This window comes from Oncorhynchus keta, chromosome 4 (genome assembly GCF_023373465.1).
Source record: "Oncorhynchus keta strain PuntledgeMale-10-30-2019 chromosome 4, Oket_V2, whole genome shotgun sequence".
Taxonomy (NCBI): domain Eukaryota; kingdom Metazoa; phylum Chordata; class Actinopteri; order Salmoniformes; family Salmonidae; genus Oncorhynchus; species Oncorhynchus keta.
This window is the reverse complement of record NC_068424.1, coordinates 20,418,304-20,442,852: the sequence shown is the minus strand read 5'-3', so window position 1 is coordinate 20,442,852 and position 24,549 is coordinate 20,418,304. Positions and strand designations below refer to the sequence as shown.

Genomic DNA, 24,549 nt, shown 5'->3' with positions numbered 1-24,549 from the left:
ACTGTAGTCATAGTTTCACCTAGAAGTGTGCATCACTGAAGAACTGGTAGTTCACTGCTGTTTGAGAATGACTCAACATTTGGGCTGATCTATGACCTTACAGAACCTTCCCTGGTCAGAGGGGGATGAAGCGACCTCACAGAGCTACACACCACGGCACTTTATGGACACACATCAGACATAGATTGGTGGTTCTATAATGGCCAGAAAACAGAGTTCATTAATATATTGTGCACAATACAATCTCTGACACTGCTTGAGGAACACAGAGTAGGACGGTATGTGACATGCAGTAATGAGGCTGGACAGATGTCCAGTGCCCTAACAACTGGCCCCTAGCAACCAACCAGTGGTCAGAGCCCCAGGTCAAAGAGGGGGCAGAGATCAGCAGGCAGACACCCCGACTCTTGCCGGAGAGGGCTCCTATTACAGAGGTTTAAGAGGGCTGTGAAATGACAGACACCGACAGGGAATTCATAACAATTGCCGTGGGTTTGTAATAGAGGAGCAACCAATCAGTTTTGTGGTTATGTGCCCAAGTAAATAAGCTACTTTTCACAGCTTTCCCACACAATATGTTTTGCCACATTGCTATGTTGGAAACAACCACAATTAAACTAAACGATTGCTTCTGTGCTACAGTATATGGAGAATAGGGTTTCTATGTCTCCAGTGTTTGCAAGCCTCCCTCCTTTCTCCTAGCTTGAGTACCAGAGGGTTTGTGCTATCGTTAGCACAGACAGGCCTGGATATCAGGCTACATTTCTTCGCCCTCGTATCTTCTAACTAACCAGTTTGACAGGATCGGCTGAGCAAGGCACTATACAGAATCACTGATCTACAACTCATATTCCATCACAAATAACTAGTCATTATGTTCTCGTAGCACCTTGCTCACACCTATCCCCTGGAACACACTGTAAGTCTATGACCATTGAGGATCGCCACTGTTGCCAAGTGAAATGGGAGCCCAGGACTCCAGTTCACATACTCCAGGTCACCCCCTGATCTACCATCATACTGCCTACAGACTGTTCTCCTGAGTCGTCACTTTAATCTTCCTCAATAAATCTGGTTATAGCTATGTACTTGGAGGTGTAGTGGTCTGTATCGAGTGAATTGTCAGTTTGGGAGAATGGAGTGTTGCATGACACACATACTATAAATAGAACTTCCTTAACCACCTCTGTCCAATCACAACCCTCTTCCTGGTGTCTGTCCAACACAACACTGTGTACAACCAGGAATGTTCCCACTCAAAAACACAAACAATTCTAGAGCAACGAAAGTAGTATCATTCGGCTAGTGTGTGCACCACATTGGCAGCAGCCATGGACTCGATCAGTTGTTCAATATGTCTGGATCTACTGAAGGATCCGGTGACTATTCCCTGTGGACACAGCTACTGTATGGGCTGTATTAAGGACTGCTGGGATCAGGATTATGTGATGGGTTTTCTGATCAGCTGCCCTCAGTGCAGACAGACCTTCATCCCAAGGCCTGTTCTGAAGAAAAGCACCATGCTAGCAGAATTGGTGGAGACTCTGAAGAAGACAGGACTCCAAGCTGGTACCCCTGCTCACCATTATGCTGGACCTGGAGATGTTGTGTGTGATGTCTGCACTGGGAGAAAACTCAAAGCGGTCAAGTCCTGTCTGGTGTGTCTGGCCTCTTACTGTGAGACTCACCTCCAGCCTCACTATGAATCTCCTACCTTTAAGAAGCACAAGCTGGTCAAAGCCTCCACACAACTAGAGGAGAAGATCTGCTCTCATCATGACAAACTGGTGGAGATTTACTGCCATACTGATCAGCAGTTTATCTGTTATCTGTGTACAATGGATAAACATAAAGGCCATGATACAGTCTCAGCTGAATCAGAAAGGATTGAGAGACAGGTATTGACGATCTATAATTCCGCTCATTCAGAGTATCACTGTGAAAATACCATTCATTGCTGAACATTAGTCACTACTGTACAACATAGCTTTGAAAAGGAAGTCAGCCAACACCCAATAATCATGCTGTGCTAATATACACACTCATGTGATGTTACCTTTACTGAGACCTGAATAGTTGCATTGGCTCTTTCAGCTAATGCCTCGGCTTTGGCTTAGCAGGCTAATGATATTTTCTGGCACACACGATCGGTCACACTCATACAGACTCACACAGACTCACACAGACACGCGCATGCCTTTTCCATATTGCATAGACTTTGACCTATCATAAAGTTTGATCTGTTCTCATTAAGACAGAATCACTTGTACAAAGGAACCATGGAATTACATGTGTTTCCCTGCAGAGCCAGGTGGGGGGAAAACAACAGAAATCCAAACAGAGAATCCAGGATAAAGAGAATGAGATGCAAGAGGTGAGACAGGCTGTGTATTCACTCAAGGTGAGTGTTGTTAACCATTTACATCTATTTACTTAGCAGTTAGCCCTCTAAAGTGACTTATACCTTCTAAACTAATCTGCACAAAAACTGGAGCCTGTGAGGAGCCCAGTGCCCATATGTTCCAATCCTATTGAGCCCCTCTGTAGGGAACATGTTGCTGGGGTTCTGATGAGAGCTGAATGAATGGGCTGGTTGAAATGCAACCCCTCCTCTCTTTTGGCTTGTCCTAACAGTGCTCTGCAGAGACAGCGGTGAAGAACAGTGAGAGGATCTTTACTGAACTGATCCAGTCCATTGAGAGAAGGCACTCTGAGGTGAAAGAGCTTATCAGAGCCCAGGAGAAGGCTGAAGTGAGTCGAGCTGAAGGACTGCTGAAGCAACTGGACCAGGAGATGGCTGAGCTGAGGAGGAGAGAGGGCGAGTTGGAGAAGCTTTCAAACACAGAAGACAACATTGAATTCCTCCAGGTGATATCAGTGACTCTCTGTCCCCAGCATCAGGTGTTTACTGCTGAATAAAAATAAAAAAAACTTTCACAGCAATAATCTTTTTCCTGTTTTCTAATCTTTTTTGTTTCGTGCATCTGTAGAGTTTCCAGTCTCTCTATGTCCCTCTTGGATCTAAGGCCTTACCCAGCATCACTTTCAATCAACACGTCTCCTTTGAGCATATAAGGAAATCAGTCTCTGGGCTGAAAAGTCAAGTTGAAAAGATCTGCTCTGGGGAAATTGCGAAGATCTCTGAAAAAAGTAGGTAACATACAGTATTAGGTCAGTATATGCGATGCAAGTTAGGGCTCGATAAAATCCATAGAGCAGATAATCTGCGTTGTAGCGAGCTTGATATTTAAAGGTAATTTCCGATTGAGCCGACACATGCAGTGTTTACTGTGAATGCAGTCTCCACGAACTCGCTACCATTGCCTTTAAATGCCATTCACGCTAGAACGCAGATATTCCACGCTACGGAATTAATCGAGACCCTATCTGCCATTTAGTAAGTTCAGTACATTTGGTGAACTTTATGCTTGAATGTTTGTTCTCAATGGAGAACCTTTTTCAGTTACTTATCCCATTGACTTGCTGTAATGTTTATGTCATGATCAGTGTACACAAGTGATACTTGATTTCCTGTTGTTTCCATAGTGACAAAAGTCCACATTGTTCCACCTTCTGAGCCCCGTTGTCTTCCGTCATTTGGCACAACTCAGTCTGGACTGTCAGTTGGTGGATTAGCATCACATGGGAATGACACCACCTGTCAGAAGACAAGGCCTGAACCCAAGACCAGAGAGGAGTTCTTAGAATGTGAGGAAAGAACATACTGTACATACACGTGTACAAACACACACACACACATGCATACACATGCTGACACAAACATGCACACATACATTTCACCTGTTGTTTTGTCTTCCTCCTCAGATTCCTGTCAGCTCACATTGGATCCCAACACAGCACATAAAGAGCTGCGTCTGTCTGAGGGGAACAGAAAGGTGACATGGAGTGATAACGACCAGCTTTATCCTGACCATCCAGACAGATTTACCACACGCCCCCAGGTGTTGTGTAGAGAGGGTCTGTCTGAGGCCTGCTACTGGGAGGTAGAATGGACCGGGGTGGAGGTTTGTATAGCTGTCTCATATAAAGGGATCAGCAGGAGAGGACATAATGAGTGGTTAAGAAGCAGTAATAAGTCCTGGTGTTTGGAGTGTGGTGCCTCTCGCTGCTACTTCTATCACAATGATAAACAGACTGACATACCAGTCCCCCGCTCCACCAGAGTAGTAGGAATGTACTTGGATCACAAGGCAGGAACTCTGTCCTTCTACAGTGTCTTTGACACAATGACCCTCCTCCACAGAGTCCAGACCAATTTCACTGAACCCCTTTATCCTGGGTTCTATGTCACTACATCTCTCAAGATACTGACACCAACTCAGTGATGAGTTACAGTTAGTTACAGTGATACATTTAGAATAAAGACAAGCAAAAGGGTCAGAATAGTGAGCGTAAAGATCCATATTATAAGATTAAGAAGTTTTACCAAGTTTAAATAAATGTGCACATAAATTATCGTGACTCTATTGCCTTAGTGCATTTTTCTAAAATGGGTTTTGTATAAAACTCCCACTTACACAGTCAGCATGAGCCCTCTACCAGAGAGGAACAGAGGCAGGTACGGTATGTAATATAAATACCTTGTCTTTATACCGTGGCGTGTATTCACGGACGGCAAGGGTAGCCAGGCTTCCCCATATATACAAAAAAAATGTCTCATTCATCTCTCTCAGTGTGTTTATCATTTTCCATCAATTCGCAAGGGGCTGAATCTCACCGAAGAAATCATTTGAGCGAGGGAAACAGTGCCCCTCTGTCTCAGTATGTGTAGCCCAAAATAGTATCACATGTTGCCGCCGTAGCATTTGATTGATCGATGCCAGCAAGCATTTGTACTTCCTTGATTAAAATATTATAAAATCATTAGCCAATCAGCATTGAAATGTGCTGAACTCTGGGTTGTCCTGGTGCAGTAAAACGCCCCCCAAGGGAGGGTAGTTTGGATTTGTCTTCACACCATTTAAATCACCTCCTATGCTAAATGTCATTTTCACGAAAACGTGTCTGTTTCTGGTCTGCTTGTGTTGATGTCTTGCAGTAGCTAGCTTGCTAAATCGTCCTTTTCCTAAGCCGTGGATGTAGATGGGGATTTGGAATGGTGGTTTTGGCTTAATTCTCTGTACAGGTCAATAATTATGATCTAACCAAAAATGAAAAGGTTGTGCCACCGGCCTTTTTTAGCTCGGTAGCCTCTGACAACAAAAACAAAGAGTGTACTGTATGACAGAGTCATAGACTGTTTTGCCAACATGAAAGATAGGAGGATGGTATTGGCGTTCAACTAGTCTACAAGAAGGGTGAACACGCAGACATATACACACACACACACAAATCCGTACCATGGACAGCCACACAACATTTATTGGACTAAATTGTTTTTGATATCATTAAGTTTGTTTTCAGTGTATTAAACTAAGCATAAATAGCCTTATTGATCTGATGATGTTTACATTTTTTAATTGAAATGGTGCTGGAATAGCAGAGGCGGTGCTCCTGTTGTGTTTGTGCTGACTTGTGGTAACTCCGTGATTCTAAATCAGTAGTTGTTTAGTAAACTGTTGAAAACATTAACTTGCTTGACCGTACTGCAGGTGATATAACTGTTTGTTACAGCTTTGTGGGCTTCACCGGCACAGCTAGAAGAGGACTGGCCACACCTCATTGCCTGGTTCCTCTCTAGGTTTCTTCCTAGGTTTTGGCCTTTCTAGGGAGTTTTTCCTAGCCACTGTGCTTCTACACCTGCATTGCTTGCTGTTTGGGGTTTTAGGGTGGGTTTCTGTACAGCACTTTGATATATCAGCTGATGTAAGAAGGGCTATATAAATACATTTGATTTGATTTGATGTTGCTCTTCGGTTTTGTAATGAAACAAACGTACGTGTAGTTGAATTTATTCCACCACTGTGTGATTGTTGTCTTTTTGTTGTCACTGCCTTATTGTATATCATGGTGGCATATGAACAAATGGGTTATAGAGCAAACAACACTATCATAACAACAGGTTGTAATATGGCTTTTTCACTGGCTTGGCTTATTTTCCTTAGTGATTTTACCCACACACCACTACTGTCTTTATATCACAAACAGTATACTACATTACTATTACTATCACAAACAGTATACTACATTACTATTACTATCACAAACAGTATACTACATTACTATTACTATCACAAACAGTATACTACATTACTATTACTATCACAAACAGTATACTACATTACTATTACTATCACAAACAGTATACTACATTACTATTACTATCAAAAACAGTATACTACATTACTATTACTATCACAAACAGTATACTACATTACTATTACTATCAAAAACAGTATACTACATTACTATTACTATCACAAACAGTATACTACATTACTATTACTATCACAAACAGTATACTACATTACTATTACTATCAAAAACAGTATACTACATTACTATTACTATCACAAACAGTATACTACATTACTATTACTATCACAAACAGTATACTACATTACTATTACTATCAAAAACAGTATACTACATTACTATTACTATCACAAACAGTATACTACATTACTATTACTATCACAAACAGTATACTACATTACTATTACTATCACAAACAGTATACTACATTACTATTACTATCACAAACAGTATTACTACATTACGATTAATATCACAAACAGTATTACTACATTACTATTAATATCACAAACAGTATTACTACATTACTATTAATATCACAAACAGTATTACTACATTACTATTAATATCACAAACAGTATTACTACATTACTATTAATATCACAAACAGTAGTACTACATTACTATTACTATCACAAACAGTATTACTACATTACGATTAATATCACAAACAGTATTACTACATTACTATTAATATCACAAACAGTATTACTACATTACTATTAATATCACAAACAGTATTACTACATTACTATTAATATCACAAACAGTATTACTACATTCAATAATCTTATTTTCTGAGCATTAATACCAGCTACTTTGATATTTGGATCAACTTCTCTGGGACCGTTACAAGCATCAAATGATCATAGACAGATGGGATTCTTATAGATGGAAGACACTACCTATTGTTGACATCCTGTATACTCCTATACTAGAGCGGTCCCTATGTTATGTTACATTGCTATAAAATTACAAGATTGTTACTTTGTAATCATAAATACTCTCTTTGTAGTTTCTCATTTGCACCGACTAATGTGTTTGATACAATTCAAACATGTGATCAGTGTTTGGCATGAATAAAACCCTGTCTTTGAGAATAAGTTGAAATAGTAATAGAATTAAAATTATTATTCTGTTTTTCACATTTTGTAAAAACATACTTTACCATAAATTAGTGCTTAATATTTCAGTAAAACTGATATTTTCACAATATGTATTAAAACAAGCAGCCAATCTGTGCTGTATTGTTCAGGTCAGATTTGTGTTGATAATTTAGTCCACCAGGTGGCAAACTATGCATAGTTTATGAGACTACAGTAAGGTAGGCAGAGCACTGGTGTTTGGAGTAGTACAGAGGTAGGATTTACACCTAATCCCAATCGCATCTCTCATCATTTTAAAGGTAATGAGATAAATGCACATAGGATTATCAATTAAGGACATGCATACACCAAGCAGAGTATAGTGCTGCTATTAATTGAGGGCAGTAAGATACAGTAGTTACCATTCTGCCTGATTTCAAAAAAAAGATAAGTGGTTTAATAAACTATGATCACATGAAAACATTATAAGCGCTGGATTAATAACTCTACTCTACCTACTCTGTACTGGTACCCCCCTGTTTATAGTATCGCTATTGTTATTTTACTGCTGCTCTTTAATTACTTGTTACTTTTATTTCTTATTCTTATCCATATATTTTTTAACTGTATTGTTGGTAAGCACTCGTGAGTAAGCATTTCACTGTAAGGCATACCTACACCTGTTGTATTCGGCGCATGTGACTAATACAATTTGATTTGATCAGCTTTGCATCTGGATTTGTGGATTTTCTCCCATTCATCCTTGCAGATTTTCTCAAGCTCTGTTAAATTAGATGGGGAGTAGCGATGAACAGCAATCTCCCAAGTCTTCCCAGAGATGTTCAACGGAATTCAAGTCTGGGCTTTGGCTTGTTTTAAAGTCATTCCAGTATTGCTTTGGCTGTATGCTTGGGGTCATTGTCCTGCTGGAATGTAGATCTTCTGCCTAGTCTAAGGTCGTTTGCACTATGGAGCAGGTTTTCATCAAGGATTTGCCTGTACTTGGCTCCATTTATTGTTCCCTCTATCCTTACCAGTCTCCCAGTCCCTGCCGCTGAAAAGCATCCCCATAGCATAATGCTGCCACCACCATGCTTCAGGGTACGGATGGTGTTAGATGGGTAATGAGCTGTGCCTTCTTTCCTTCAGTCATAGCGCTTTGCATTCAGGTCAAAGAGTAAAATGTTTTTTTCAACAGACCACAGAATTATGATCTCAGAGTCTTTCACGTGTCGTCTTACAAACTCCAGGCGTGCTGTCATGTGCCTTTTTCTCAGGAGTGGCTTCCATCTGGCCACCCTACCATAAAGTCCAGATTGGTGAAGTGATGTAGAAACAGTTGTCCTTCTGGCAGGTTCTCCCATCTCAGCCGAGGAACTATGTAGTTCCTTCACAGTGGTCATTGTGTTCTTGGTAACTTCCCTGACCAAGGACCTTCTTGCCCAGTTGCTCAGTTTGGTTGGACAACTAGCTCTATTTTTTTTCCATTTCCCAATGATGGAGACCACTGTGCACTTGGAAACTTTCAAAATTCTAGAAATTGTTTAGTACCCTGATATATGCCTCATCACAATTCTATATCGGAGATCTACAGACAGGCCCTTGGACTTCATGTTATAGTTTCTGCTGTGACATGCACTGTCCCAGAAACACACTGGGACCTTATATAGACAGGTGTGTTTCTTTCTAAATAATATATATAATAATATATGCCATTTAGCAGACACTTTAATCCAAAGCGACTTACAGTCATGTGTGCATACATTCTACGTATGGGTGGTGCCGGGGATCGAACCCACTACCCTGGCGTTACAAGCGCCATGCTCTACCAACTGAGCTACAGTCCAAACAATTGAAATAGCCACAGATGGACTCCAATCAAGTTGTACTGACATCCCAAGGATGACCAAAGGGAATTGAATGCACCGAGCTCAATTTGGAGTGTCGTAGCAAAGGGGTGTGAATACTTATGTAGGGAGATATTTATGTATTTCATTTTCAATAAATGTGCAAAAATGTCTAAAAACGTTTTCACTTTGTCATCATGGGGTGTTGTGTGTAGATGGGTGAGATTTTTTAATTTTTTAATCAATTTTGAATTCAGGTAACACAAAAAAATATGGAATAAGTCAATGTCAGTACATACACATGGGGGTTTTGCTTTATACATTTTTTTAAACCAGGTTTGCTGTTGACTTGCACTGTATGAAATTGAATGGAGTTCCAGGCATTTATGTCTCTGTATAGTTTTATTTAACTTGGCAAGTCAGTTAAGAACAAATTCTTATTTTCAATGACGGCCACGGGGGAACAGGGGCCTTGCTCAGGGGCAGAACGACAGATTTTTACCTTGTCAGCTCAGGGATTCGATGTAGCAACCTTTCAACCTCTCAAACCACTAGACTACCTGCCGCCCCAAAATAATACTATACGTTTCCTTGAATTTGTTCTGGACCTGGGGACTGTGAAAAGATCTTGTGGGGAGTTGTGTGAGGAGGTGTGTGTGACAGAACTGTGGGGTAAGTTGACTATGCAAACAATTTGGAATTTTCAACACATTAATGTTTCTTATAAAAAGCAGAAGTGATGCAGTCAGTCTTTCTTAAATTCTTAGCCAGCAGAGACTGGCATGCATAGTATAGTACTGATATTGGCTCTCTGATCACAATGAAGAGCAAATCGTGCCGCTCTGTTCTGTGCCAGCTGCAGCTTAACTAGTTCCTTCTTTGCAGCACTTGACCATATGACCAGAGGATAATCAAGAGGAGATCAAAGTAGAGCCTGCAGGACTTGACCATATGACCATATGACAATCAAGAGGAGATCAAACTAGGGCCTGCAGTACTTGACCATATGACCAGAGGATAATCAAGAGGAGATCAAACTAGAGCCTGCAGGACTTGACCATATGACCATATGACAATCAAGAGGAGATCAAACTAGGGCCTGCAGTACTTGACCATATGACCAGAGGATAATCAAGAGGAGATGAAACTAGGGCCTGCAGGACTTGACCATATGACAAGAGGATAATCAAGAGGAGATCAAACTAGAGCCTGCAGGACTTGCTTTGTGGAGTGTGGAGTCAAAAAACATCTAAGTTTTAACACCAAGTAATTCAGTGTCCTCAACTTGCTCAACAGCTACAACAATCATTACCAGATTCAGCTGGTGTATAGAACTTAGGGAATTATTCATACCAAATACAATGCTTTAAATTATGGGTTAAAACTTTATATGGTATTCTTCTGTTGCATGGCTTAGTCTTTTGGTCTCTTAAATGAAGAATACACATTATTGAAACATTCAAACCAGCACTTCAGAAATGCACTTTGGTGAAAAACAGACTAAAATGAAAAATAATTACAATTTTAATTGACAGGTACATACATTCTATTTTGCGACTATATTATGACATGTTTGGAAGAATTTTCGTTTTCAGGAATGGGATCATAGAGGTCATATTAGCTAATAGACCCAACTATTCAAAAACTTCAAAAGCTAGAGCCAGATTCGTGGGAGGGAGAAAACAGGGGACATCTGTGTATGTGAGGTGTGCACATCTACCACTTTGTGTAGCCATTAGCGACGTTACTGATGAAAAGTCTCTGGTAGATGGGAATGCTTCCCCAAAACCTTCTCAATTACAGTAAATGTCAGCTACAAAGTAGCTTATGTTAGCTGGCAGAATGATATCATGATTATTTGCATCACATGTGGTCAGAAAGTGCTTTACAGAAACCTGACCGTAAAACCCCAGAGAGCAAGCTAGGAAAAACTCCATGGAAAGGCAGGAACCTAGGAAGGAACCTAGAGAAGAACCACGCTCTGAGGGGTAGTCAGTACTCTTCTGGCTGTGCCGGGTGGAGATTATAAGACTACATGTCCATTTGTATTTGTATTTTATTAGGGAATCCCATTAGTTCCTGCCAAGGCAGAAGCTACTCTTCCTGAGGTCCAAACACATTAAGACACTTACATCACACATAAAATAAATTATAAAATAGTGCATCATATAACACTGTCACACCACCACAACACAAAATATATGATTTGTATTTGTATTTCTTATGGATCACCATTCATCTACTCTTCCCGGGGTCCGGCAAAATACAATTTAAAAACATTACAATACATTCATAACAGATTTCACAACACACTAAGTGAGTGCCTCAGGCCCCTACTCCACTACCACATACAGTACCAGTCAGAAGTTTGGACACACCTACTCATTCAAGGGTTTTTCTTGATTTGTACTATTTTCTAGATTGTAGAATAATAGTGAAGACATCAAAACTAGGAAATAGCACATATGGAACTATGTAGTTACCCCAAAAGTGTTAAACATATCCAAATATATTTTATATTCTTCAAAGAAGCCACCCTTTGACTTGGTGTCAGCGTTGCACACTCTTGGTATGCTCTCAAACAGCTTCACCTGGAATGCTTTTCCAACAGTCTTGAAGGAGTTCCCACATATGCTGAGCACTTGTTGGCTGCTTTTCCTTCATCTGTGGTCCAACTCATCCCAAACCATCTCAATTGGGTTGAGGTCAAGTGAGTGTGAAGCCAGATCAATTGATGCAGCACTTTATCAATCTCCTTCTTGGTCAAATAGCCTTTACACAGCTTGAAGGTGTGTTGGGTCATTGTCCTGTTGAAAAACAAATGATAGCCCCACTAAGCGCAAACCAGATGGGTTGGTGTATCGCTGCAGAATGCTGTGGTAGCCATGCTGGTTAATTGTGCCTTGAATTCTAAATAAATCACAGACAGTGTCACCAGCAAAGCACCCCCACACCATCACACCTCCTCCTCCATGCTTCATGGTGGAAACCACACATGCGGAGATCATCCGTTTCACCTACTCTCTATCTCACAAAGACACGGCTGTTGGAACCAAAAATCTAAAATTTGTATTCATCAGACAAAGGACAGATTTCCTCCAGTCTAATGTCCATTGATCAGGTTTCTTGGCCCAAGCAAGTCTTTTCTTATTATTGGTGTCCTTTAGTAGTGCTTTCTTTGCAGCAATTTGACCGTGAGGGCCTGATTCACGCAGTCTCCTCTGAACAGTTGATGTTGAGATATGCCTGTTACTTGGACTCTGAAACATTTATTTGGGCTGCAATTTCTGAGGCTGGTAACTTTAATGAACTTATCATCTGCAACAGAGGTAACTCTGGGTCTTCCTTTCCTGTGGCGGACCTCATGAGAGTCAGTTTCATCATAGCGCTTGATGGTTTTTGCGACTGCACTTGAAGAAACTTTCAAAGTTCTTAAAATGTTCCGGATTGACTGACCTTCATGTCTTAAAGTAACTAGACTAACATGTTGTCCATCCAGTTATAGATGTAGGATCAGAGAATTAACATAGTGTGTTGTATTGGGATTGTGCCACAGAGCATTATGGGGGTTCTATGTGTTGAGAAGCTTGGTGACATTGTTGGATAGAGATTACGAGTGAAGAGTGATTAGTATTTTTGGGACATTATTCAATCCAAATTAGTTTTTTTCAAATTATAGGAGATGGAGGAGGTATATTATACATTTTATTCTTGGGTTTAGATCTTTATTTTTGTGTCCAGTTAGTGCAATTTATTTAAATGTGTCTTGCTAACTTCAGTAGCAAGCTAGCTATCCGACGCGAGTGAGCATTTTTCATCCGCCAGAATGGTAGAATGGCCAACATGGCCGATAATGTTGTGGATTTTTTTGTAAAAAAAAAACTTTATTCTCCGGGTACACGGAAAAGTTGCAAGCAGTGTCGACCTCTGCCTGAGATCAGTTTCATGAAGAAGGATGAAAAGGTGAGGGCATTCAATATCAACTGGTATCAAATGTATAGCTGGTTCACAGGAGCCTATCATCAAGCCGCCTGTAATTGCACGTTAATATTCTTTACATGCTGAAAACCTTTTCTGGGTTGTCGAAAACAATTCTGAATGATTTGATAGCTCCATCGTATCATCCATTAAAAGGTTGACGCAGCACATTTTTTCGTTTGCGCTCAAGCAGGCTTTGCACTTTTCCCTGGTATTTATTTAGCAAAGATGATAACACATAATCACTCACACAAGCAAAAACTCATGACATAAATGTTGCAGCAGCCTAGGCTACACCTAAACATTAGAAATCTGACATGCTGTATGGGATGAAAACAATACTATTTTTCCATCTGATCAACTGTAGGCTACTAATAAGAGCAGCTGCATACAGCCTATGCACCCTGTCCATCTGGTCTGGGTGACTAATTAGTAGCGTTATGTATTTATAGTCCATTTGTGCGTCAGGAGAAAATGCGAATGTGATCAAATTGGGCTATCTAGGCTGCCTATATATTTTTTATCCAAAATTATCACCTGGAATGAATCAATCAACATAATAGTGATGGCAGCCTAGCCTTTTTTTTAAGGCCTACAGTTGCAAAGGCCTGCATGATGCAAACATGCATAAAGCAAGCTCAGCCCTGTGAGTTAAATTGTCTAGCAGTTGTTGTCTATGTGTCTGGGTAGAGGAAACCCCCCCCCTAATCTAGTCTAAATGGGTTGGCAGTTAGTCTAGTGCTTAGAGTGTTGAACTAGTAACTGAAAGGTTGTGAGATCAAATCCCCGAGCTGACAAGGTAAAAATCTGTTGTTCTGCCCCTGAACAACGCAGTTAACCCATTGTTCCTAGGCCGTCATTGAAAATTAGAATTTGTTCTTAACTGACTTGCCTAGTTAAATAAATATAATTAATATGAACAAATATAAGGTAGCTGCAGTTTGGAAGGGTTCATTCCCCCCCAATGCCAGTTTTTTTTCTGGAGTTTAAAAAAAAACATGTGACTTGATTAGGAAAAACTGGTCCCATCATAACCCATATAAAAGCTTTTTACAACTGATTAATCACTGTCATACCTTATAGGGTCCAGAATTTTTCCTAGTTAGGTTAACATATAAGGAAAAACTCCAGGCCCCAGGAGGTAAAAAATTGCCCCACCACTCTGGTGCCACCAGTCTGCTTGCAGTTGTCAGTTATCGTCAGGTACAGTGAGGCAAAAAAGTAGGAATCTGAGGAGGAAGACAAAACAACAGGTGAAATGTATGTGTGCATCCAGGTGTTTGTGTGTGTAGTATATTCATGTGCATTGTACAGTAGGTTCTTTCCTTACATTCCAAGACTCCTCTCTGGTCTTGGGTTCAGGCCTCGTCTACTGACAAGTGGTGTCATTCCAATGTGATGCTAATCCACCAACTGACAGTCCAGACTGAGTTGTGCCAAATGACGGAAGACAACGGGGCTCAGAAGATCGAACAACGTGGACTTTTGTAACTATGGAAACATAGGAAATGAAATATCACAGTTCAATACTGATCATGACATAAACATGTATTCAATAGGCTCAATAGTTGAAAGATGTTTAGGTAATTGGTTTAGTAATATCAATGACCAGATAAGTTACCAACTTTTTACAGAGATCTTGGCAATACTCCCAGAGCAGATCTTTTTAACTTGACTTTTCAGCTCAGAGACTGATTTCTTTACATCCTCAAAGAAGACGTGTTGGTTGACAGTGATGCTGGGTAACAGAGGGACATAGAAAGACTGGAAACTCTACAAAGACAAATCAGAAAAACAGAGAAAAGATGAGAAATGCAAACATTTCACTTTCAGCAGTAACAACTGATGCTGTGGACAGAGAACCCTTGATGTCACCTGGAGGAATTGGATGTTGTCTTCTGTGTTTGAGAGCTGCTCCAGCTTGGCGTCTCTCCTCCTCAGCTCAGCCATCTCCTGGTCCAGTTGCTTCAACAGTCCTTCCCCCGGGATCTGACCAGCTCCTTCACCTCAGAGTACCTTCTCTCAAGGTGGCAGGTAGCCTGGTGGTTAGACTGTTGGCCTAGTAACCGAAAGGTTGCAAGATTGAATCCCCAAGGTGACGAGGTCAAAATCTGTCGTTCTGCCCCTGAACAAGGCAGTTAACCTAAAACAAACGTTCCTGAATAAAGCCCTGATCATCTACATACAGTGGGGCAAAAAGGTATTTAGTCAGCCACCAATTGTGCAAGTTCTCCCACTTAAAAATATGAGAGGCCTGTAATTTTCATCATAGGTACATTTTAACTATGACAGACCAAAAAAAATTGCAAATTATGGTGGAAAATAAGTATTTGGTCAATAACAAAAGATTATCTCAATACTTTGTTATATACACTTTGTTGGCAATGACAGAGGTCAAACGTTTTCTGTAAGTCTTCACAAGGTTTTCACACACTGTTGCTGGTATTTTGGCCCATTCCTCCATGCAGATCTCCTCTAGAGCAGGCTGTTGCTGGGCAACACGGACTTTCAACTCCCTCCAAAGATTTTCTATGGGGTTGAGATCTGGAGACTGGCTAGGCCACTCCAGGACCTTGAAATGCTTCTTACGAAGCCACTCCTTCGTTGCCCGGGCGGTGTGTTTGGGATCATTGTCATGCTGAAAGACCCAGCCACGTTTCATCTTCAATGCCCTTGCTGATGGAAGGAGGTTTTCACTCAAAATCTCACGATACATGGCCCCATTCATTCTTTCCTTTACACGGATCAGTCGTCCTGGTCCCTTTGCAGAAAAACAGCCTCAAAGCATGCTCCCCCATGCTTCACAGTAGGTATGGTGTTATTTGGATGCAACTCAGCATTCTTTGTCCTCCAAACACGGGCGGCAGCGTAGCCTAGTGGTTAGAGCGTTGGACTAGTAACCGGAAGGTTGTGAGTTCAAACCCCCGAGCTGACAAGGTACAAATCTGTTGTTCTGCCCCTGGTTGTCTTAACTGACTTGCCTGGTTAAATAAAGGTAAAAAATAAAAAAATAAAAACACGATGAGTTGAGTTTTTACCAAAAAGTTATATTTTGTTTTCATCTAACCATATGACATTCTCCCAATCTTCTTCTGGATCAACCAAATGCTCTCTAGCAAACAATTTTGTTTCTGGTGTCCTTTGACAGCTCTTTGATCTTGGCCATAGTGGAGTTTGGAGTGTGACTGTTTGAGGTTGTGGACAGGTGTCTTTTATACTGATAACATTTTCAAACAGGTGCCATTAATACAGGTAACGAGTGGAGTTCAGAGGAGCCTCTTAAAGAAGAAGTTACAGGTCTGTGAGAGCCAGAAATCTTGCTTGTTTCAGTCTTCCCAGCCTGGTGCAGGTCTACAATTTTGTTTCTGGTGTCCTTTGACAGCTCTTTGGTCTTGGCCATGGTGGAGTTTGGAGTGTGACTGTTTGAAGTTGTGGACAGGTGTCTTTTATACAGATAACATTTTCAAACAGGTGCCATCAATACAGGTAATGAGTGGAGTTCAGAGGAGCCTCTTAAAGAAGAAGTTACAGGTCTGTGAGAGCCAGAAATCTTGCTTGTTTGTAGGTGACCAAATACTTATTTTCTGGATTTTTTCCCCCCATTTTGTTTGTCATAGTTGAAGTGTACCTATGATGAAAATTACAGGCCTCTCGTCTTTTTAAGTGGGAGAACTTGCACAATTGGTGGCTGACTAAATACCTTTTTGCCCCACTGTATGTAGATGATCAGGGCTTTATTCAGGAACATTTGTTTTAGGTTAACTGCCTTGTTCAGGGGCAGAACGACAGATTTTGACCTCGTCACCTCGGGGATTCAATCTTGCAACCTTTCGGTTACTAGGCCAACAGTCTAACCACCAGGCTACCTGCCACCTTGAGAGAAGGTACTCTGAGGTGAAGGAGCTGGTCAGATCCCGGGGGAAGGACTGTTGAAGCAACTGGACCAGGAGATGGCTGAGCTGAGGAGGAGAGACGCCAAGCTGGAGCAGCTCTCAAACACAGAAGACAACATCCAATTCCTCCAGGTGACATCAAGGGTTCTCTGTCCACAGCATCAGTTGTTACTGCTGAAAGTGAAATGTTTGCATTTCTCATCTTTTCTCTGTTTTTCTGATTTGTCTTTGTAGAGTTTCCAGTCTTTCTATGTCTCTCTGTTACCCAGCATCACTGTCAACCAACACATCTTCTTTGAGGATGTAAAGAAATCAGTCTCTGAGCTGAAAAGTCAAGTTAAAAGATCTGCTCTGGGAGTATTGCCAAGATCTCTGTAAAAAGTTGGTAACTTATCTGGTCATTGATATTACTAAACCAATTACCTAAACATCTTTCAACTATTGAGCCTATTGAATACATGTTTATGTCATGATCAGTATTGAACTGTGATATTTCATTTCCTATGTTTCCATAGTTACAAAAGTCCACGTTGTTCGATCTTCTGAGCCCCGTTGTCTTCCGTTATTTGGCACAACTCAGTCTGGACTGTCAGTTGGTGGATTAGCATCACATTGGAATGACACCACTTGTCAGTAGACGAGGCCTGAACCCAAGACCAGAGAGGAGTCTTGGAATGTAAGGAAAGAACCTACTGTACAATGCACATTAATATACTACACACACCAACACCTGGATGCACACATACATTTCACCTGTTGTTTTGTCTTCTCCTCAGATTCCTGTCAGCTCACATTGGATCCCATCACAGCACATAAAATGCTGTGTCTGTCTGAGGGGAACAGAAAGGTGACATGGAGTGATAACGACCAGCTTTATCCTGACCATCCAGACAGATTTACCACACGCCCCCAGGTGTTGTGTAGAGAGGGTCTGTCTGGAGCCTGCTACTGGGAGGTGGAGTGGAGCAGAGGGGCTTATATAGCTGTCTCATATAAAGGGATCAGCAAGAGAGGAAATTATGAGTGGTTTGGAGGCAGTAATCAGGCCTGGTGTTTGGAATGTGGTGCCTCTCGCGGCACTTTCTACCACAATGGTAAACTGACTGCCATGTGTGTCCCCCTTTCCACCAGAGTAGGAGTGTACCTGGACCAAAGGCCTGGAACTCTGTCTTTCTACAGTGTCTCTGACACAATGACCCTCCTCCACAGAGTCCAGACCGCATTCACTGAACCCCTCTATCCTCGGTTCTTTGTTGATAGATCTGTGAAAATAATGACATCAACACAGTGATAAATGCCAGGATTCAATCTGAGCACTCTAGTCAACAATGCAGCTTCTGGGTCAATCATTATAGTAAAATATTTCCATTGATGGGTCAATTCCCTTCCCATGATTTTACTGTAGTCACATAGTGTTACCTCACTGTGATTCAGTTATGGTTTTATTGATCATGGATGGATCGACAGATTATAATCATATTGTATTTCGGTCAAATTAATATTTTCACAATGATGTACTTACACAAGCAGCAATGAATTTGAGCTGTTTAGTTCAGTTCAGATTTGTGTTGATCGTTTAGTCCACCAGGTGGCAAACTATGCATAGTTTACGAGAATATCGTAATGTAGGCAGAGCACTGCAGTTACAATGTCTTTGAAGTGCAGGGCTAGGATTTAAACCTAATCTCAATCTCATCTCTCATCAATTTAAAGGTAATGTGATAAATTAGGATGATCATTTAGACATGCATACAATATTCAGAATAGTGCTGCTATGAATTGAGGACAATTAGATACAGTAGTTACCATTCTGCCTGATTATTTTAAATTTAAGATACGTGGTTTAAACTATGATTTGGAATTATAGGCCTAAAGGATCGTTTGAAAAAAAAATACTTAGTGCTGGATAGCTAGGTTTTCAATTACACTTGGTCTTCAACATATTACTACTGACATTGTGTTTTCAGATGTATGTTTAGAAGTGATATATCCAGTCATCAATGTTATGAAATGTCTCTCCAGTCTACAGATGGCTGAAAGCTGCAAAGATGGCTGCAGCCAAATATGCCTGGAATTGCAGACACCCACTCAAATGTTTTGAGTTAAAACTATCTACAACATTCTTCTGTGTTTACAAAAGCTCAATTCCATGGCTTGTTTTCTTGGTCTCCTATATGAAGAATTCACATTAATGAAATAATCAAACCAGTGGTGAAAAACAGACTAAAATAAATACACTTCATTAGGACGATATGATTGTATCTGCAGTGAAATAATGAGTGAAAAGGAAATACAATCCATAATCATGATTTTTTTTCTGAATACTTGTACACCACATTACCTAACATGACTACAAAGGACGCAGAGGAACACGCAAACCATGCAAATGAACCCATCAACCCCTTCCATCATCCCGACCGCGCACTTAGAACAAGACTGCCATTGTCTCAGAACCCAGCCACCGTCCACCCCCATTCCCACTCCAAGCTCCCTGCACACTTCAAGGAGAAACAAGGAGACTGTTGGTGACCTAAAAGTAACTGCCAGTGAAGAGAAGGCTTGGGCCCATTGTTTCAAGAAGTCGCATACACCACTATTGTAAAGGCCCCCCCCTAATGATTCATGTAATTGTGTTCATGTCCTCAAGTTGGACAGGGGTTCTCATCCAGCCGCATGCACAGTATCTTTGTTGTCTCATATTACATACAGTATTCTGCAACAGGACTATGTTAGGTTTCTATAAGGCTTTCTAAATCGCCATCCACTACTACATGACTGGAGAATAGGAAGCGAGTCCCACACACACATCACATTCAAGTGTGCACATGCACGCACACACACACACACCATCTCAATAGACTGTGTAGTAGGGTGATGAATGTGTGTGGTGCAAGACTCTAAAGATTATGTTTGAGGGATTCTCTTTCATGCAAGGAGCTATAGCCCAAACCAAGAGCTTCTGAACATGGACCCCTAGGAGATGAGTCAGTGGTGGGGGGCTATGGTTAGATATGGGTCAGTGAACTGGAGGCAGGGATTTTTTATATCCAATTCTCATTGGTTCCAATAGTGTCCATTTGTCATACCTTTGTAACATTCATATTAAAAATATAAGAGTTGTGGTGGTATACCTTTAATGTAGCATATTTACCATACATTTTGATGTATATTTGATCCATACATTTTGAGGTTCATAATGTATTGTCTTTGTTGAGGCATCACTTTACTTCATGAAGACATTAGGCTTATCCTGTAACTACACTTTCAATACTTATTCCACTTTGTAGGCTGGGTACTCTGTTATAACATCTGTCAAGTGTTAACGTGTACAATGCAAACAGATGACCATCATATAAATGATATGGCCATATTCACTGCACATAACGACAAGAAAAAATTGAATGGGAGTGACGTAACTTGACGGAAGTAGCCTACCTCACCGAGAGGGAGTGAGTGGCTCGCCTATGTGGGAGTGAACGAGAGAAAGCATAGTTTGCAGACAACCCTTGGATAGGAAGACCCTACTGGAACTGGCTGCATGACCAAGCGTCGCTGAAATCGTCTGCAGAGAAGCCACAAAGTAACCTGCGCTGTTCAATTCTTAGAAATCTTCTTCCTTGTGCGTATGTTTTGTTTTGTGTAAGCTATTTCTCTGTGAAATAAGAGTAGTCTTTTAAGAGCAGCCTTGCAAAGTATTCCTCTTCCGTCTTTCTGGAACTGTAGTAAATGTCAAGAGTATTGAACCCCAGAACGGATAACTGTAACTTAATCAACAACTTCGTTTTTCCAGATAAATACACAATATCGATTGACGCAAGCGATTGAAACTCTCGGACGCTCATGTTGACGTGAGGGTCAGCTGAAAGGATATCCAAAACTTATTACTGTTCGGTCTTGTTCCAATGGATTCCTGAAAGGGGGCGTACCATAAGCAAGGAGAACCAGACATTGCGCGCCGATCATGCTACAACATGGACGCATTATACTGTAAAGTTGACTTGCTACTGGAACTCGAAATGCATGTGATAGAATAAGAATAGCATTATTTATTTGATCTGATTAGATATGTGTATGTGCATGTTTTAATCAATTTGTTCAAGAAAACAGTATTTCCACTTTATTTTATTTGAGGCTATATGCCATTCGGAAATACTGTTTGATTTCATGTATATTTGTTTTTGCAGGGCTGGAACAAGTGTTGCAATGCAAGTAATGTGCTGTAGCAATATGTTAGAGATGCAATTTATCGTCTGATACCATATCTAATTTTAGGGGATATCTTGTAGGTCGTCTCAACCAACCATTGGAAATGTATTCTGCGTAAACAGCTTGCTGGGTATTAGGCTATAGCACCATGATGGCAAACGATAATCCTTATAACAGTCGCTTTATTGTTGAAAAATACATACATCACAAACTGTTGAAGAAGGGATTTGTATGGGAATTTTATCCAGAAAACTATTCCCCAAATAATGGTTTTGGGGAGCCCTCTCCCCCTAACTCCCCCGAAGTTTTTGCACGGAGGTCCCAACCCTCCGCGGAAGGCGTGGACACTGACTCTCCGCTCCAAAACAGGATCCCGCAACCGGACCGACATGCCCGGCTCCATAGGGTGCTGCGCGATGCGGGGGACGAGATTGAAATAATGTATCAGCGGGACTTTGAAGAGATGTCGGGGCAGTTGCATTTTACGCCCAGTACAGCACAGAGAAGGTTTACTGCTGTTATAGAGGAGCTCTTCAGCGACGGGGTAAACTGGGGTCGGATTGTGGCTTTCTTTGAGTTTGGAGGGACAATGTGCGTGGAGAGCGTCAACCGGGAGATGACGTCCCAGGTAGACAACATTGCCCATTGGATGACCGAGTACCTGAACGGACCCCTGCAGAACTGGATCCAGGAGAATGGTGACTGGGTATGTCTGTTAATAAATCATTCCACATTTGCTCAGCCTCTATCCACCTATCACACCTTTGCATCAGTTGCAAATACAATCACTTCTCATCAGTGCCAAGTGCATAAATATACAGTTTATGAATCCCTTCAGGTCTGCATGCACCCTACCCTACTATTTTGATTGACCAAAAAAAATCTGTCTACTAACACATGTCCACCACCATTGTCTAACATTTGGGACTATATTTCAGCCAACCCTGTTATCATGACTAGGGCAGTAGCCTAACCCTACATGGACAATGATTGATTTGTTGTCTGTTTCCGGGGTCCTTATATCTCCTGGCCAATATTTCAGTCAATCTAGGGAAACCCTACCCCTATTCTGACTGAAGGTCAAGCACACACACTCAGAAAGCCCACACTGAATTATCTTGACTGCATACCACTCTGTCATTAGTTCACCAGATGACTGCATACCACTCTGTCATTAGTTCACCAGATGACTGCATACCACTCTGTCATTAGTTCACCAGATGACTGCATACCACTCTGTCATTAGTTCACCAGATGACTGCATACCACTCTGTCATTAGTTCACCAGATGACTGCATACCACTCTGTCATTAGTTCACCAGATGACTGCATACCACTCTGTCATTAGTTCACCAGATGACTGCATACCACTCTGTCATTAGTTCACTGCATACCACTCTGTCATTAGTTCACAGATGACTGACTGCATACCAGATGACTGCTGTCATTAGTTCACCAGATGACTGCATACCACTCTGTCATTAGTTCACCAGATGACTGCATACCACTCTGTCATTAGTTCACCAGATGACTGCATACCACTCTGTCATTAGTTCACCAGATGACTGCATACCACTCTGTCATTAGTTCACCAGATGACTGCATACCACTCTGTCATTAGTTCACCAGATGACTGCATACCACTCTGTCATTAGTTCACCAGATGACTGCATACCACTCTGTCATTAGTTCACCAGATGACTGCATACCACTCTGTCATTAGTTCACCAGATGACTGCATACCACTCTGTCATTAGTTCACCAGATGACTGCATATTAGTTCCAGATGACTGCATACCACTCTGTCATTAGTTCACCAGATGACTGCATACCACTCTGTCATTAGTTCACCAGATGACTGCATACCACTCTGTCATTAGTTCACCAGATGACTGCATACCACTCTGTCATTAGTTCACCAGATGACTGCATACCACTCTGTCATTAGTTCACCAGATGACTGCATACCACTCTGTCATTAGTTCACCAGATGACTGCATACCACTCTGTCATTAGTTCACCAGATGACTGCATACCACTCTGTCATTAGTTCACCAGATGACTGCATACCACTCTGTCATTAGTTCACCAGATGACTGCACACCACTTGTCATTAGTTCACCAGATGACTGCATACCACTCTGTCATTAGTTCACCAGATGACTGCATACCACTCTGTCATTAGTCAGATGACTGCATACCACTCTGTCATTAGTTCACCAGATGACTGCATACCACTCTGTCATTAGTTCACCAGATGACTGCATACCACTCTGTCATTAGTTCACCAGATGACTGCATACCACTCTGTCATTAGTTCACCAGATGACTGCATACCACTCTGTCATTAGTTCATACCAGATGACTGCATACCACTCTGTCATTAGTTCACCAGATGACTGCATACCACTCTGTCATTAGTTCACCAGATGACTGCATACCACTCTGTCATTAGTTCACCAGATGACTGCATACCACTCTGTCATTAGTTCACCAGATGACTGCATACCACTCTGTCATTAGTTCACCAGATGACTGCATACCACTCTGTCATTAGTCATGACTGCAGTCATTAGTTCACCAGATGACTGCATACCACTCTGTCATTAGTTCACCAGATGACTGCATACCACTCTGTCATTAGTTCACCAGATGACTGCATACCACTCTGTCATTAGTTCACCAGATGACTGCATACCACTCTGTCATTAGTTCACCAGATGTTTGGACACGCCTGACTTCCTTTCTCTCCCCCAACATCTGTGGTTTGAGTGGAACTGCTACACAGTATGATGTCTCTGAGGAGAAAATTGGCCTGTTTCCGCAATTCAAGTTTGAATGAATGAACACAGCGTTTCCCTATTTAGAATCCACATCAAATGGAGAGAAAAAGCCTTCCCTCTTTTAGCCTCTGCTCTTAGTTCATTAAATCCCATCCGTCTGCTTTACCGCATCGCACTGGCATTGAATAATTTAAGTCTGAAATTGGAACAGGCACACCATGCTTTCATACCCACCAATCCTGGTCTAATAGATGTCTAGGTTGTAATAATAACAACCACACTCCTTATTTTGTTAATTCACTCCTCTGTCATTTATTTACACATTTGCAACATGAGCAAAGGAACTGGTCAAACAGTGAACATTGGTTACAGGGACTTCATATTTTAATTTGAAGTGAATTGAAATATCATGATATTGATGGGGCAATTTTGCTGGCTCTTCATGTCCTCTATACTTGACCCATCACTTGACCTGTCACCGTAGTTGGGGTGGAGTGCATGGTTTCCAAGACACAGGCAGATCTTTCCAGACAAGCAGATA

The 24,549-nt window shown here is 41.3% G+C and overlaps 2 protein-coding genes across 6 annotated transcripts in view; both read left to right on the top strand.

Annotated features, from left to right (window-relative positions):
• The first annotated feature begins 1,273 nt into the window (after positions 1-1,273).
• LOC118370596 (E3 ubiquitin/ISG15 ligase TRIM25-like) lies at positions 1,274-18,374 on the top strand. 3 transcript variants are annotated; one of them, XM_052503731.1, is made up of 6 exons: positions 1,274-1,898; positions 2,306-2,401; positions 2,635-2,901; positions 2,991-3,150; positions 3,547-3,708; positions 17,796-18,374. In XM_052503731.1, exons 1-6 carry the CDS (start codon positions 1,332-1,334, stop codon positions 18,308-18,310), a joined length of 1,767 nt encoding a protein of 588 aa, XP_052359691.1. In that variant the 5' UTR covers positions 1,274-1,331; the 3' UTR covers positions 18,311-18,374. The 3 variants fall into 3 exon arrangements, with proteins under 3 accessions (XP_052359691.1, XP_035611562.1, XP_035611555.1); XM_035755669.2 differs by lacking the exon at positions 17,796-18,374 and adding an exon at positions 3,826-5,859 and having other exon boundaries at positions 2,635-2,868; XM_035755662.2 differs by lacking the exon at positions 17,796-18,374 and adding an exon at positions 3,826-5,859.
• Positions 18,375-20,480: 2,106 nt separating this feature from the next.
• LOC118370586 (apoptosis regulator Bcl-2-like) overlaps positions 20,481-24,549 on the top strand; it is a 64,547-nt gene continuing 60,478 nt past the window's right edge. Inside the window, exons 1-2 of one of the 3 annotated variants that reach the window (XM_035755650.1) lie at positions 20,481-20,599; positions 20,810-21,931. In XM_035755650.1, the coding sequence (XP_035611543.1) occupies positions 21,374-21,931 (558 nt within the window). In that variant the 5' untranslated portion in view covers positions 20,481-20,599; positions 20,810-21,373. Of the gene's footprint in view, positions 21,932-24,549 lie in introns of all 3 variants that reach the window. The other 2 variants (XM_035755639.2, XM_052503741.1) reach the window with 2 other exon arrangements.